The sequence below is a fragment of the Prionailurus viverrinus genome, chromosome B4 (genome assembly GCF_022837055.1).
Source record: "Prionailurus viverrinus isolate Anna chromosome B4, UM_Priviv_1.0, whole genome shotgun sequence".
NCBI lineage: Eukaryota > Metazoa > Chordata > Mammalia > Carnivora > Felidae > Prionailurus > Prionailurus viverrinus.
Window position 1 is genome coordinate 130,275,915 of NC_062567.1, and position 14,867 is coordinate 130,290,781.

The 14,867-nt window shown below is 57.5% G+C and overlaps 1 protein-coding gene across 6 annotated transcripts in view; it reads left to right on the forward strand.

The window, feature by feature from the left end:
• MGAT3 (beta-1,4-mannosyl-glycoprotein 4-beta-N-acetylglucosaminyltransferase) overlaps nucleotides 1-14,867 on the forward strand; it is a 56,183-nt gene extending 41,316 nt beyond the window's left edge. For 5 of the 6 annotated variants that reach the window (XM_047865189.1, XM_047865186.1, XM_047865190.1 and 2 more), the window contains one exon: nucleotides 10,059-14,867. In XM_047865189.1, coding sequence (XP_047721145.1) covers nucleotides 10,060-11,661 — 1,602 coding nt within the window. In that variant the 5' untranslated portion in view covers nucleotide 10,059 and the 3' untranslated portion in view covers nucleotides 11,662-14,867. Of the gene's footprint in view, nucleotides 1-3,375; nucleotides 6,916-10,058 lie in introns of those variants that run through there. The other variant, XM_047865192.1, reaches the window with a different exon arrangement.

The window sequence follows — 14,867 nt, forward strand, 5'->3', positions numbered from 1 at the left end:
GGGAACCACTGCAGGCTTCTGAGCAAAGCCACCCCATTGGCTGATGCCTGAGGATGACTGATCTGTTTAGCCTCGGTGCTATCCAATAGAACATTCCGCGATGGTGGAAATGTTCTATATCTTCACTACCCATGGGCCTCTGGGGAGCAGACACTGATATCCTCGGTGGGCCAATGACCAGTGGGGAAAGAGGAGGCCCCAGGTCGCTGAGGGCAGGTCCCAGCCTTGGGAACTAACTTTCTCAGGCACATGCTAACCACACCGTGGGAAAGTTCTCCAGCAGCTGGCAGGGGGCTGGGACCAGGCGGAGTTCTGGAGGGGAGGGGTTTGGAGGAAGGAGAGAGGCCCAGGGCATGCTGGCTCATTGTGGAGTATGGGGAGGGGGGAGGGTTCATCACGGAAAGAGCTCCTGGGCATGGGCATTGGCTGAGCCTTCAGCCGGGCCCCTGCCCTGGAGCTGTACCAGCAGAAAGAGTAGGGCCCGGATCTTTGTGTCCAGGGGAGTGGCCTGGGTGCCCCATCTGGCTGGTCAAGAACTGGCTCCCATTGTAGCTGTGCATCTCCTTCGGGCCTTGGTTTCCTTATCTGTGGATAGGAGCAGCAGCTCTCCCACCTGCCCCATGGTGAACAAGGTTTGCCAGGACTTTCTAGTTGCTGGGCAGATGGGGTCCTTGGCCAGGGCTGGCCCTTTAAGCTGACTTCTCTCTAGAGAGACCGGGGAGTAGAAGTCCTGGGGACTGGGCGTCATGATAGACCAGACCCTCCCTCAGCCAAGCCATTTGTGTTCAGCCTGGGGCAGAATCCCCAAATCTGCAGCCCCACTGGGTCCCAGGTCTGCCTGTCAGCAGGTGCAGGAGGCTTGGGGAATCTTGGTTTCCATCTGCTTCATTCCCACCAGCCTTGTGTACCTGAGCGAGTAGCTTAACCTCCTGAAGAATCCATTTCCTCATTTATAAAGTGAAGACTCACGTACCTTCCTCCAGGGTTGGCCCCAGGAATCGGGCCGCAATTTCTCCAGCCATTGCGGAGGCAGTGCCCGGCACACTGCAAGGTCTTGGTAAATGCTCACCAGTGGCCTGGATGATGTGCTGGCTGTAGGGTGACCCTCGCGTGTCGGCTTGATCCTTATGGAGCTTTGCCTGATGGACATGAGCCGAAGAAATGGATAAAATGAGGGGTAAAGAAATAGATACAGCGTCAGCCGTTTCTCACATCTTGCCAGGACTCCGGAAGTTGTCGAACTCCGTAGCTGCCTCCTCTGCCCGTCTCCCTATGTGGGATCATGGAACCTCATATTGGAAGGACCCTTATTTAGTCCCGGAGTCTTCTGATCCCTGCGGCGCTGACTTGCTCTGCTTAACCCCAAGGAAGGACCCGGAAGCAGTAGCAGCAGCTCCAGGGAAGCTGATTTAGGTCAACAGAAGGAAGATTTCTAGCAGCCCCACGTGCTTGGAATGGGTAGTGCTAAGAACTGGACAAGCAGAGGCCAGATGGGCACTTGGCATGGGCCTCGGGTGAGGGTGTGGCCAATATTCTTACACCAGGACCCTTCCGACCCTGGGAGAGGAGTCTGGACCTCTGTGGGCTCCACATTCCCTGGGTTCTGAAAGCCAGATGAGTCACTGAGAATGCCTTGTAGGGTGTTGGGTGCCAGTCAGTAGTAAGCAGCCTTCCAATTGGCCCAGTCCTTTAACAAAGCTGGCCAGGAGCAAGGCCTGGCATGTTCAGTTGTATCATCTACATTTGGTTGTCTGGCAGGAAAGCCAAACTGAAGAAAAGAGACAGGCATTTTTAGAGCATCTACCAGTTGCTAGGCTCCTTGCAGGATGCTTGGACACCATGGCTCATCCAGATCTCCCACAGGACTGCATGGGAGAGGATATCTTCCTTCTTCATCTAAGACTGAGGCTCAGAGAAGCTAAGTAACTTGCTTAAGAGCACACAGGAAATTACAGCTTTGGGATTCAAATGAAATCTTTCTGACTTCCAGTAACTATGGAGGCCACTGCTCACTGAGCACTAACTGTATGCTTAGGCACAGTTACTAGTCCTTTGCATGGATTAACTCATTTGATTCTCAAAACAACCTTATGAGGTAGGGAGTATTACACCTCCGTTTTACAGAGAAGGGGAACTGAGGCAGGGAGAGGTAAGATAACTTGTCAAAATCATAGGCAGTGTTCAGATCTGACATCACAACCGCCGTGCCTACTCTGTGTCTTAGGCAGTTTGATGCAAAGATACACCTCCTGCCTCCCCCGTGGAGATGGGCGGAGCCCTTGGGTCACATGGGGCAGGACTAGAATGTAAGGTAGAGGTGAGCACAGGGAGGCAGACTTCAGCGCAAAATCAAGATGCCCTTTCAAGCAGATGGACCAATTCCTGGAGAGGCCGTGAGGTTGCATTCAAAGGTGCTCCCAGGCCGGGGGTTTTAGATGGGCCAGTTCCTGCCCAAGAGTGGAGACAAGGTGGGCTGTGGAACCTCCAAGGTTTCCCCAGTGGACATTTCCCAGAGCGTCCTGAACACCTACTAGGTGTCAGATCTCTCTGCTGCTGGACATAGAGTGCAGCTGGTCCCCTCTTCCAGTTGTAGGAGTTGAGTGCCCCATGGCTGTTCCAGAACTGAGGACACCAGGGATCAGGTGTCATGAGGCAGGCAGGGAAGGGGGGCAGAGGATGGTGGGCAAGGCAAGTGACCATTAGGACATGAGCCACTGAACCACAGAGGAGGCTGGCAGGGGCCAGTGAGAGGCTGGCAGAGGGCATTCCCAGGGCTGAGCTAGGACCCTGGTCAGCGCAGGCAAGCTCAGGACCATGGAGAGCTCCATGGGAACCTCTCATCACCCGATGACAGTTGTCAGGGTGTGTCTGCACCCAGGAGGCTGCTGCCAGCCTGGTAAGGCCCACAGATGTAGCTTGTGGTCTCCAGGGAGCACCTGTCTTCTCTCTGGCCAAGAGCCCCCACTGGACTCAGCCTGAGCCCTGACCCTGAGGTCGTTGCTGGGTTGTGGGGTTTGAGTTCATCTGATTCCCTCCCTCACCCAATCAACCTTCTAAGCAGAGCCCAAAGAAAGAGGGCACAAGGAGGAGAAGGAAGACGTGGGAAGAGGGAGGGAAAGAAGAAAACCTGCCCAGGGGTACCTTCTGGGGCATGGCTACAGCCACAAGTCAGCACAAGAAGAGGAGGCCCAGGTTGGGCTGATCCTGTCACCGTCCTGGGTCAAGATCAGCCTTAGCCTCCCCTGTCCCTGATTATCTGGCTACCAGGAAGCATCCAGCCCATCCCCTGCCAACTTCATGCAGGAGATCCAGGCTCCTGGGGCTGGGTACAACTCATGGAGTATGTGTGTATGGGGTTGGGGGTGGGGGGCGGCCTGGGGAAGTTCCTAGAGAGCCTGACAGAAGTTCTTTCTTCCTCCTTTCCCCAGCATCCCGGGAAGTGGGGAGCTGCTTCTCAGCCCCTCCACTGTCAGGCTCAGGTTCAGCCTAGGCTTCACTTACTGAGCCCCTGCCCTGCTCCGTTCCCCTCTGGGACAGGACAGCACCCACCAGGGCCCAGGCTTTGCCAGAGGCTCACCTCCAAGCCTTTGCTCCAGCCATGCCCTTACCCGAAGGTTCTCTCTGCTCTCTGCCAAGCTGGGGCATAGCAATGGGAGTAAGAAGAGTTCAAGTTTATTTAGCACTCACTATGTGCCAAGTGCTTTACATGGAGTATTACTGAACCCTCACTTTACAGATGAAAAAGGAAGAAAGTTGTGAACTTGCCCAAGGCTGCACAGATAGGAGATGGCAGAGCCAGGATTTGGACCAGGCAGTCTGGTTCCAGAGTCTGTGTGCGCGGAAGTGATGGTGAACACACTGAGGAGACCTCAATGCAGGGTGCTTTTTGTTTGAGCTTTTTGTACAGCTCCCTGCCCCAGGGAGCTGGTAGTCCCGCTGGGGAGACAGATGTCAGGGGAGGTAAGCCCAGCGTGGTGAGCGTTGCGAACAGGACAGGGCTATGGATTGGTCTCCCCGATTTGGTGTCTCATTTGAAGTGGGCAGGACAGAAATGGGTTCAGTACAGCTCTAATTAGTCAAATTAAGATCAGGTCATATTAGAGCGGAGTGGGCCCCTAATCCAATATGACTAGTGTCCTGATAGGAGAAATTTGTGCACATAGACGTGCACACAGGGAGGATACCATGGGACGGTGAAGGCAGAGATGGGGTGCTGCTTCTACAAGCTAAGGATGCCAGAGATGACCAGCAAAACCACCAGACGCTAGAGGAGAGGCATGAAGCAGATTCTCCCTCTTCAGAAGGAATCAGGTCTGCGGACACTTTGGTCTCAGACTTCTGGCCTCAGGAACTGAAAATAAATTTCTGTTGCTTAAGCCGCAAACACACAGAAAAGTGGGCAGGACAGGAATGCTTATATCCATTTCGTAGATCAGGGAGTTGAGGCTCGGGTTCACAGTGGCTATATGAGCCCAGAGGCTGACGCAGGGAGTCGGGAAGAGGGTTGGGAGAGCTCGGGATGGTTCCTCCAGGTTGTGACCTGGGACAGGAGGCACTTGGTTTCAAAGGAGGCCAGCCCTGACACACAGCAAGCGCCTGAGAAGTATTGGGTGAATTTCACTGAGATGAGTAAGGGCCTAAGTTGTGGCCTCTGAGTTGCCTAAGATCATTCTCTGTAGGAGGAGGGACTCAGGGGTTTTGTCCTCAGGGAGCTGCGTGCCCAGGGCCTTGGAGGGCCATGGGCGAGCCCATTAGAGACCCCAAGTCCTTCCTCAGTTAAACTTGTTTCTCCAGACAGGTCCTGACCACCACACCCTTCTTGGAGTCCTGAGTTCTTAGAGGCACTCAAACATGCCAGGAGGCAGGAGTAGAGGTTGGAGAGCGGTGAGCTGGACAGTGCCCCCCAGCCCAGCTCCTACTCCCAGATCCAAAGTATTGCTCACCTCCACTCCCATCCAAACTGTGAAGCTTCTAGACCAAGCGTACTATGGAAAGGACATGAGATTTGGGTCCAGAGACCAAGGTCAACAGCCAGACTCTGCCATTAGCCAGCTGTGTGACTGGCCACGCCCCTCACTCAGCCTCCATGTTTGCATCTGCTGGGCAGGATGCCGTGGTGAGGGTTAGAGCGAGGACCCTGCAGAGACAGCCCGTCTCAAAGCCCCAGCTCTGACATTTACCATCTCCATGAAGGCTGTTGAGGGGTGGCCCCCACCCCAGTCAAAGACTACCCCGTCCTTCTAGGTCCTGACCCCTTGCTCACACTTCACATCCAGGTCTTTGGCAAATCCAGCAGAATCTGAGCACTTTCTGCAGCCCTCTCCCCCACCCTGGTGAAAGCCACTCTTGTCTTGCCTGGACAGTGCTGGGGCCTCTTCATTGTTCTCCCCGCTCCATTCTTCAGGCAACAGTGTGTTCTCAAAAGAGCAGCCCGAGTGAGCCTCCTCAGACCCAAGTCGGGTCATGTTCCTCCTCTGATCAGAATCCTTCCGTGAAAGCGACATTTCCTGCTGTGGCCCCAGGCTGTGTGTGATCTGGGCGCATCCCTCCTTCCTGAGCGCCGGCTCTTCCTTCTGCCCAGAACCTTCATCCCCTGCTCTCTTGTCGTCTTCAAGTCTTTCTCTTCCTTAAGTGTCCTCTTCTCAGTGAAGCCTGCCCTGGCCCCCGTTTGTCAGTGAAGCCATGTGACCTCCTAATCCTTTACCCTACTTTTTCTCCAGAGCACTACTCTTGCTAAAGTTATTACCTGACTCGTTGATTTCTAGTTTATTGCAGTCCCTTGCCTTACTCACTCCCACGTGTGCTGCATGGAGGTGGGGGTCCTCGTCTGCCTTGTCCCCTGTGTTCCCAGGGCCTTGCACAGTGCCTGGGACATAGCGGGCTCTTGATAAGCAGTTGCTGAATGAATGGAAGATACGGGTTGGGTGAGCAGCCCGTGGGGTAGCGTGTGGGTCAGTTGCGACGGTGCCTGTTCCATCCACTGGGTTGTCCTCCCTGATCCCCAGTAGACTCTTCATGAGTGTCACCCTACTTGCGTTGAGTGTGGCAGATGGAGGGGGCTCAGGACAGGTTTACCATCGCTGATCCCACAGAGCCCGACCCTCCCTAATTGTGTGACGGTGGGCAAATTATATCATCTCTCTCTCCCCAGTCTCTTCATCTATAAAATGGGGGTGGCAATAGCATAGCACCTGCTTCCTGTTGAGAGGATCCAGTGAGGTCAAGTGTGTAATGTGCTCAGGACAATCGCTGGCTTGTAAGCGTCAGCGACCCATCGGCTTTATTGTTACCGCTGGGTGTTTCTCGAGGAGGCGTTCGGACAGAGGTAGAAATGCTGTCAGCTGGGGCCTAGTTTGGTTCCGTGGATTTCGCTCACGGCTGGGCCACCTGGAGGGATCTAGCCTTGGCTGTAAGGAGGGAGAGAGGTGCTGGCATGAGAGCGGAAGTGGGTGCGGGTCCTGACGTCGCCACCTGCTTAACGTCCTTTGGGAAAAGTCTCGTCACCTTTCCGAGTCTGTTTCCGCATCTGTGAAATGGGTGGTTACAGTAGCCTCCCAGGGTGGATGAGACAGGAGACCACAGGTGCCGATGCTTTATTTATTCAGTTTCCTATTTATATGCCACTCAGTCAAAAAAAAAAAAATGTATTTGGAGCACTTACCAAAATACATGAAGATAAGATAAGAAGGGATCAGGACAAGAAGAGTAAGAGTGAAGCCAGAAGCGAAGGCGCCCGCAGGAAGTCTGGTCTGGGAGGCACTGACTTGCTCCAGGCCGACCACCTGAGTCTCCCCAGCCGCCGGAGCAACACGGGAGCCCCACTCGGCTCCTTCATGCCCAGCAGCAAGCCAGGCCCGGGCCTCATCAGGGGGCCGCCCGCTGAAAGCCCCCGTGAAAGGGGGATCCCAGGCACAGGTGAGTCTGTCTTCCGCAGGGCACATCTGGCCAGGCGTAACGAGATCCTGAAAGCCAGCCTGGCCCGGGAACCGAGGGGCAGCTGGGTCAGTGTGACCTCGGCTACAGGAATTAGTCTGAGTGGCAGCCTGACCCTGCCCTCCACGGCTCATGGGCCAGCTCAGTCCAGCGGGGGCCAGGATCGGGGTGTGCTCCACGGAGGCAGGTTCCAAGGCGGGGGGTGGAAATGGCCTGCCGGAAGGATCAGGGCTGCCTGAGTAGGTCCTCAAAGCCCTCTGGCGGGTCACCGTGGAGGCTTCCGCTGTGCTGACATCAGTCTTCAGTGTTGCCTTCTGCCCGGTGTCCGCCACAGCAAGAACTCCTATCTACCCGCCTGTATCGGGCCTCACCCCTCTGCCCCTGCACCCACCCTGCTGGCCTGGTCTACCTGGTCTCACTTTGCCAGAGTAGGGCTGGAATCCCTGATAGAGAGAGGAGCCCGGACAACCTGCTTCAGAAGGTTGCCAAGGGGCAGCCCCTCCCTCCTCTCTTCCCAAAAGCCAGTGGAGACCGGCCCCTCCCACCCTGGCCCTAGGGCAAGCTGACACTTAGCAGAGGTCAGGCCCCCACCCCCGATTGTCCTGCCTGTCTGCAGTCAGCTGTGCAGGCCACCCTTGGGCAGGCTCCAGGAGCGCCCAGGCATTCAAACTAGAGGAGGTGGGTCCCCTTGGACCCGACAGCACAAGTACCCTGGCCAGTGGGATTGGCGACCCCACTGTTCTCACTAGCTTGCTCAGGACTCCTCGCCAAGGTGGGGCCGGGAAGGGGGTGTAGCACGGGGGTCAAGCCACCCGGGTTCCTGCCCCTGCTCTGTAACCTCAGGCAGCTCCCTGAAGCCCCCTAGGTCCTGGTTTCCTCCTCTAGAAAATGAAAGGATTGAAGGAGGTGATTTTTTTTTTTTTTCAACGTTTATTTATTTTGGGGACAGAGAAAGACAGAGCATGAACGGGGGAGGGGCAGAGAGAGAGGGAGACACAGAATCGGAAACGGCTCCAGGCTCTGAGCCATCAGCCCAGAGCCTGACGCGGGGCTCGAACTCACAGACCGCGAGATCGTGACCTGGCTGAAGTCGGACGCTTAACCGACTGCGCCACCCAGGCGCCCCAGGAGGTGATTCTTAAAATGTTTTCCAGGTCAAACGTGTCATGATTCTGTGCGTTATGACCACGCAGCTTAGAGAAAATTAACGTTGGAATCTTCCAGCATTGAAAGCATGGAAGTTTATTGAGCACCTGCTGCCCACCAGGACCACTGTACCCATTTCGCAGGTGTAGAAACTGACGTTTAGGATGGTGAGCTGTTCTTGAGGTCACAGAAGTTTGAAGACAAGTGTGCCTCCCTCTACCCTGCTGTCTTCAGAGTTAGGAGGTGGAGGGCAGAGTATGGCAGGAAGGCGCCCAAATGACCCGGAGAAGGGAAGAGAAGCCACGGAAAGGAACATTTTCAGGGAAAGAATGTTCTAGGTGGAAGGGCAGGGTCTCACTCATAGAGATCTACGGAAGGGGAAATGAAAACACCAGATGCCAAAGCCCGGTTTCTGTCCTGGCCCCTCCAGCGACCCTGTAGGTCATCCAACTCGGCCAAATGGGTGTAGCCTGCAGCCTGCCTGCCGGCCTCCCTGGGCCCCGGGACAAAGTGAGCTGGACGCTTACAGTCAGAAGTGCCGTCTCGCTACACAGGCTCATTCACGAGATAAGTAGCACATCTGAATAAAGTGTGGGCTTTAGTTAATAGTAATGTGGCCATTTCCATTTTTTAGTTATGACAAATGTACCATGGTGATATATAAGACATTAGCCCTAGGGGCGACCGAGTGAGGAGTGTCTGGAACGTTTACTTAAACTGTAAAAGACAGTGTACAAGGCTGTCCGTTCCACAGCCATCAACTAATTGATAAAATTGGGGCACTCGGGTGGCCCAGTCCGTTGACCGTCCCACTCTTGATTTAGGCCCAGGTCACGATCCCAGGGTCATGGGATCGAGCCCCGACTGAAGGAGGAGCCTGCTTAAGATTCTCTTTCTTTCTTTCTGCCCCTCTGCTCCTCTTCCCTGCTGGCGCTCTCTCTCTCTCTCTCTCTCTCTCTCTCTCGCTCCAAAATAAATAAATAAATAAATAAATGGAAACGAATCGATAAATCACACTGCATAAATGAATAGAGAATGGTTGTAGTCATGACTCACTCATGAATAGACAGTGATTCATTCAAAATAACCGTGGAATATTATGTGGGATTTAAAAGGAAACGGCAGATTTATTACTACTGATACGAAAGTCTGTTTCATCTGTCATTGATTGGGGAAAACAACTCGAGTGCGCTTAGTGTCCAGTACGATACGATTTACGAAAAATAGGAAACCAAGAACAGAATCGTTGCCTATAAAACCCAGCAACACACGTCAGACAGGTCAAGCTGTGTGGGGAGACCGGTCTGGAGAGGGGGGAGTGAAACGGGCACCTGTACTTACTCTTAAGTGTGTTAGAGTTCAATGTGTTTCCTTGAGGCCTGTGAATAGTTTTCGGTGAAAAGGAACTAGATGTGTCAACATATCCACACCAACGGAAAAAAGAACAGCACCCTGGGCGGTTCCGGGGCAGGGCGGGGTGGGGGGCAAGTCGCGGCGGCCGCACTCCCTCCCTTGGGGCCTGGGAGCCCCCCGGGGCAAGTTCAGCCCTGCCCGGTGTTGTTGCTGCTGGAGCAAAGCCTAGCGGTGCAGCTGGTCGGGTCAGGGTGGGCAGGCGGGGTAGAAGATCAGACTGCAGGGGAGGAGGGGGGGTGTTTGACCTGGCAGTCTCTGGGCGGGGGGGGGGGGCAGGGCTGAGGCAACAGGGAGGAGGTCCTGAGCCAGGAGGGGAATTTCCTTGATGGGGTGGGGCTGGGGGGCTTCCAGGGGTACTTGGTACAGCGAGTGGGATTCCCAGGCTAGACTTCTGGGGGACAGGAAGTGACCTCATGCAAGGGCGCCAGGCACTGGCCAGGACGTTCACAGGCACGGTGGCGGCAAAGGCTTCCTCAGGCTCCCTTCCTTAGGAGAGGGGCCTCGGGCTCTGGTCACCCGGGTCTGCAGACCCCCTGACCCGTCTGCTGTCTCCCTCTTTACTGCAGAATGAAGATGAGACGCTACAAGCTCTTTCTCATGTTCTGTATGGCCGGCCTGTGCCTCATCTCCTTCCTGCACTTCTTTAAGACCCTGTCCTATGTCACCTTCCCCCGGGAACTGGCCTCCCTCAGCCCGAACCTCGTGTCCAGCTTCTTCTGGAACAATGCCCCCGTCACGCCCCAGGCCAGCCCGGAGCCGGGTAGCCCCGACCTGCTGCGAACGCCGCTCTATTCCCACTCGCCCCTGCTCCAGCCCCTGTCGCCGAGCAAGGCCACCGAGGAGCTCCACCGGGTGGACTTCGTGCTGCCCGAGGACACCACCGAGTACTTCGTCCGCACCAAGGCCGGCGGCGTCTGCTTCAAACCGGGCACCAAGATGCTGGAGAAGCCCCCCTCGGGGCGGCCCGACGAGAAGGCCGAGGGCGCCGACGGCTCCTCGGCCCGGGGCCCCGCGCGGCACCTGCTGAGCACCCGCGAGCGCCCGGGGCCCCGCGGCGCGCGGCGCAAGTGGGTGGAGTGCGTGTGCCTCCCGGGCTGGCACGGGCCCAGCTGCGGCGTGCCCACCGTGGTGCAGTACTCCAACCTGCCCACCAAGGAGCGCCTGGTGCCCCGGGAGGTGCCGCGGCGGGTCATCAACGCCATCAACGTCAACCACGAGTTCGACCTGCTGGACGTGCGCTTCCACGAGCTGGGCGACGTGGTGGACGCGTTCGTGGTGTGCGAGTCCAACTTCACGGCGTACGGGGAGCCGCGGCCGCTCAAGTTCCGCGAGATGCTGACCAACGGCACCTTCGAGTACATCCGGCACAAGGTGCTCTACGTCTTCCTGGACCACTTCCCGCCGGGCGGGCGGCAGGACGGCTGGATCGCCGACGACTACCTGCGCACCTTCCTGACGCAGGACGGCGTGTCGCGGCTGCGCAACCTGCGGCCCGACGACGTCTTCATCATCGACGACGCCGACGAGATCCCCGCGCGCGACGGCGTGCTCTTCCTCAAGCTGTACGACGGCTGGACGGAGCCCTTCGCCTTCCACATGCGCAAGTCGCTCTACGGCTTCTTCTGGAAGCAGCCGGGCACCCTGGAGGTGGTGTCGGGCTGCACCGTGGACATGCTGCAGACGGTGTACGGGCTGGACGGCATCCGCCTGCGCCGCCGCCAATACTACACCATGCCCAACTTCCGCCAGTACGAGAACCGCACCGGCCACATCCTGGTGCAGTGGTCGCTGGGCAGCCCCCTGCACTTCGCCGGCTGGCACTGCTCCTGGTGCTTCACGCCCGAGGGCATCTACTTCAAGCTCGTGTCCGCCCAGAACGGCGACTTCCCCCGCTGGGGCGACTACGAGGACAAGCGGGACCTCAATTACATCCGGAGCCTGATCCGCACGGGCGGCTGGTTCGACGGCACGCGGCAGGAGTACCCGCCGGCCGACCCCAGCGAACACATGTACGCCCCTAAGTACCTGCTCAGCAACTACGCCCAGTTCCGCTACCTGCTGGATAACCCCTACCGGGAGCCCAAGGGCACAGCGGAAGGTGGGCGGCGGAACAGGGGGCCCGAGGGAAGGCCGCCCGCCAGGGGCAGATCGGATGTGGTCGAAGGCTAAGGCTGCGAGATCTTCAAAGAGCCGGCGGGCGGGGTGGGGGGGTGGCGGCAGCCCCTCCCGCTGTTTCCCCGGCCTCCCTCTGCCGGCTGCCTGGTTCCCGAGAGGACCGAGCCCTTGGGAACCCAGGGCCAGGCCTGTGAGCTCACAAAGCATCCTTCCTCGTCGGGAGAGGGGAGTCCAGCCCTTCCGTCCACCCAGAGTGCTGTGGCCAGGAGGTGCCAACGGAGAGTGCATGACGGTTACTGGGTAGCCAGGGAGGGCGGGCAGGGTCGGGGAAGGGGACCCGCAGGAGAAGCTCCCCAGGCCAGCCACGTGGGAGCTGCGGCCCCGGCCGGGGAGAAACCTGCCGTTGGGCCTCCTGGGGCTTTGGACCTGCAGCGGGAAGGTGGGCAGGCCGGGAGGTCCTGGGGCTCTGTAAATGGGTGCATTCGGGAGCAGGAGGAAGAGGGGACAGCAAGGTGGGAGGGATGTAAAGGAGCATCCAGCTGGGAGGAAGCGCAGTGTCCTGGGAAGGGCTGAGCCGGAGGGAGCAGAGAGCTCTGCCCTCAGGACACCCCTGCGCTGGATAGCACCCATGGGGTAGGGCCTGGAGTCTGCCGAAGCCCGGGGAGTCTTGCTTTTGGTTCCAAACCTGGCCTTGACGTTCCGTCTTTCTTTTTATACTGTCGTCTTGTGGGCTGCCCGCTCAGCCCTCGCAAGGCCAAGACTCCAGTTCTCGGGGTGGGATGGGAGCCCGAGGCTGGACCGTCAAGCCGGCCTGGGAGGGGGCCTCGGGGAGGCAGAGGTTCCCCGTCACCCCTTCCCACTGGGACCCACAGCCCTAGCCCTCCACCGTCTCTGATAGAGTCACCCTTGTGCCCCTACTCGGGGCTGGCTAGAGCCAGGAAGGGCCCACAGGCTGCCTGGGACCAGGAAGGACTTTGAGGTCAGTTATGTCATCTCATTCCCCTCAGTTTATCTCATGGGGGCAGGGGACGTATCGGTTAGATTCTCACCTGCTGCCATTAAGAGGCCCCCAAACACAATGGTTTAAGCAAGACAAGCTTGTTTCTAGCTTAACTGTCCAGAGGGAGATGGTCCAGATCCAGTAGGGCAGCTCTACTTTTTCCCACATACACACCTTCCAGTTCTGGACAGAGCGGTGGCTTCAGCTCCCACCATCACATGTGCATCCCAGCCTGGGAGAAGCAGAGAAGGGCAAGAGAAGCACATGTCCTTTCCCGTTAAGGGCATGAGCCAGCATGGCATGGTCACTTCCGATCGCATCTCACTGGCCGGGTCTTAGTCACGTGGTCACAAGCAGCTGCAAGGGAAGCTGGGAAAGGGAGTCTTCAGCCACATGCCCAGCCTCAGCTTGAGAGTCCTCTTAGTAAAGGAAGGAGGAAACCAGGAGCATCTTTGGCACAGAGGGAGGGGCATGGGGAGAGAGCGTCAGAATGACTAACACAGTCCTAGGATCCTCCTCTCAAGTTCAGAGAGAGCTCTTAGACGCACCTGCTCCTGCCCCCATTCACTGCCAGTCCAGAGCTGGGGGGGGGGGCAGTGAGAGCCCGCAGTTGAAGGAGGGGTGAGACACCGCCCTCCTGAGGCCCCCACAGGTGTTCACCCAGCCATGCCAGGATGCAGAGCCTGCCTGTCGAGCGGGACATGTTTGTGTGTGCGTGTGTGTATTTATGGGCATGTGTGCATGTTTGGTGTGTACTTGTGTGTGTCTGTATTGGGGTGTCCCTATAAATAGATGCTTCTGTATGGATGTGGGGGCAGGGCCCAGGCCTCCCCTTCCCCGGGACCTGGAGCCTGTGGCCACAGCCCCTCACAGCTCCCCCGAAGTGACTGAGGCGCAAAGCCCTCGGGGAGCCTAGCAAGCAAGGCTAAAGGGGGATGCGGGGTCTGTCTGTCTGTCTGTCTTTCAGTCCAAGGAATGAGAATCCTCCGGGCCCGAGGGCTGAACAGCTGAGAGCTCACTACCTCCCTGGCCTGTTTTGGTCCCCACCATATCCTTCCATCCCATCCCACCCAGCCTCCAGCCAGGACTGTCTCTGGGGGTCTTGTTGGGGTTTCCTGACGGGCCAGGAGGGGAGGGGGTCTCCTCTGCCTCAGCTCTGTCCAGAGAACTGTCTGGCGTGGGCGTGGTCTGGGGAGCTGGCCGCAGAGCAGCGTCCAGCCGGCAGGCATGAATCAGGTGGCAGGGCCCTATGGCCTCCAGTCTCCCACCCCAAGCGAGTCTTTAGGGTGCCCTGAGGGAAGCCCTCCCTTGGAGTTACAGCAGTCCCCCTAGTCCCTCTTGGATCTGAGAAGTGGCAAAAGAAATCAGCATGTCCCTGTGGCTCTGGGCCAACCCAGACCGGGGCCTGCCTTCCCAGCCACCTCTACTCACCCCCCGGACAGGCAGTCTCTGGGGGCTCCTGAATCGTGCCTGAGTCCCAGCCCAGGGCCTCCCTCCTGAGGGCTTCCTCACCTCATGCCCCTGGCACCCTCGGCTGCTATGGGCATGGCCCCTCCCCAGGCTGGCAGGGGTCCCTGGCCTCCAGTTCACCAGCTCCGAGGCAGGGGAAGGAAGAGGGGAGGAGCTCAGATCTGCCAGGACCCACCTCCCCTCTCAGACCCAGAACCCTGTTCACGGTCACTGCCGAGTGGAGACCTGGCCATTGGGTGGAGACAGCAGCCATCAGTGGAGGGGGGGCGGGGGGCAAGGCGTGGGGTTGAAGAGTTTCACATATACTCACATTCATACACTGGGAATTCTGGGGGGTGGGGGGTGGGGGGCAGGCAGGGGAGCCCCGGGCCACTCCCCCAGTATGAAAGGAAACCAAACTGTGAATGTGTGAGGGCGGGCACACTGCTGGCCCTGTCGCCATAACCAGGTGTCTTTCCCTGGGAACCACTGGCCCTATGACCTCTAGACTCAGGAGGCTCAGCCGGCCCACAGGTCATGTCCATTCCCAGGGGCAGGTGTGGGAGAGCTTTGGGGGCAAAGGTGACGGTTGGGGAGGGGATACAGGACTTCCCCAAGCAGAAGGCAAGGCCCTGGGAAATGTATAATTTAAGGACGCCAATGATAATAGTATTATTTTTTTGTAAGGGAAAATCAATATGTACATTCTGAAATCATTTTCTCTGTAAATGGTTGGATTTCATTTCACCCTTAAAGGGATGCTTAAAGGAAAAGATAATATTAATAATAAAAACAGCTACAAAGTCTGAAA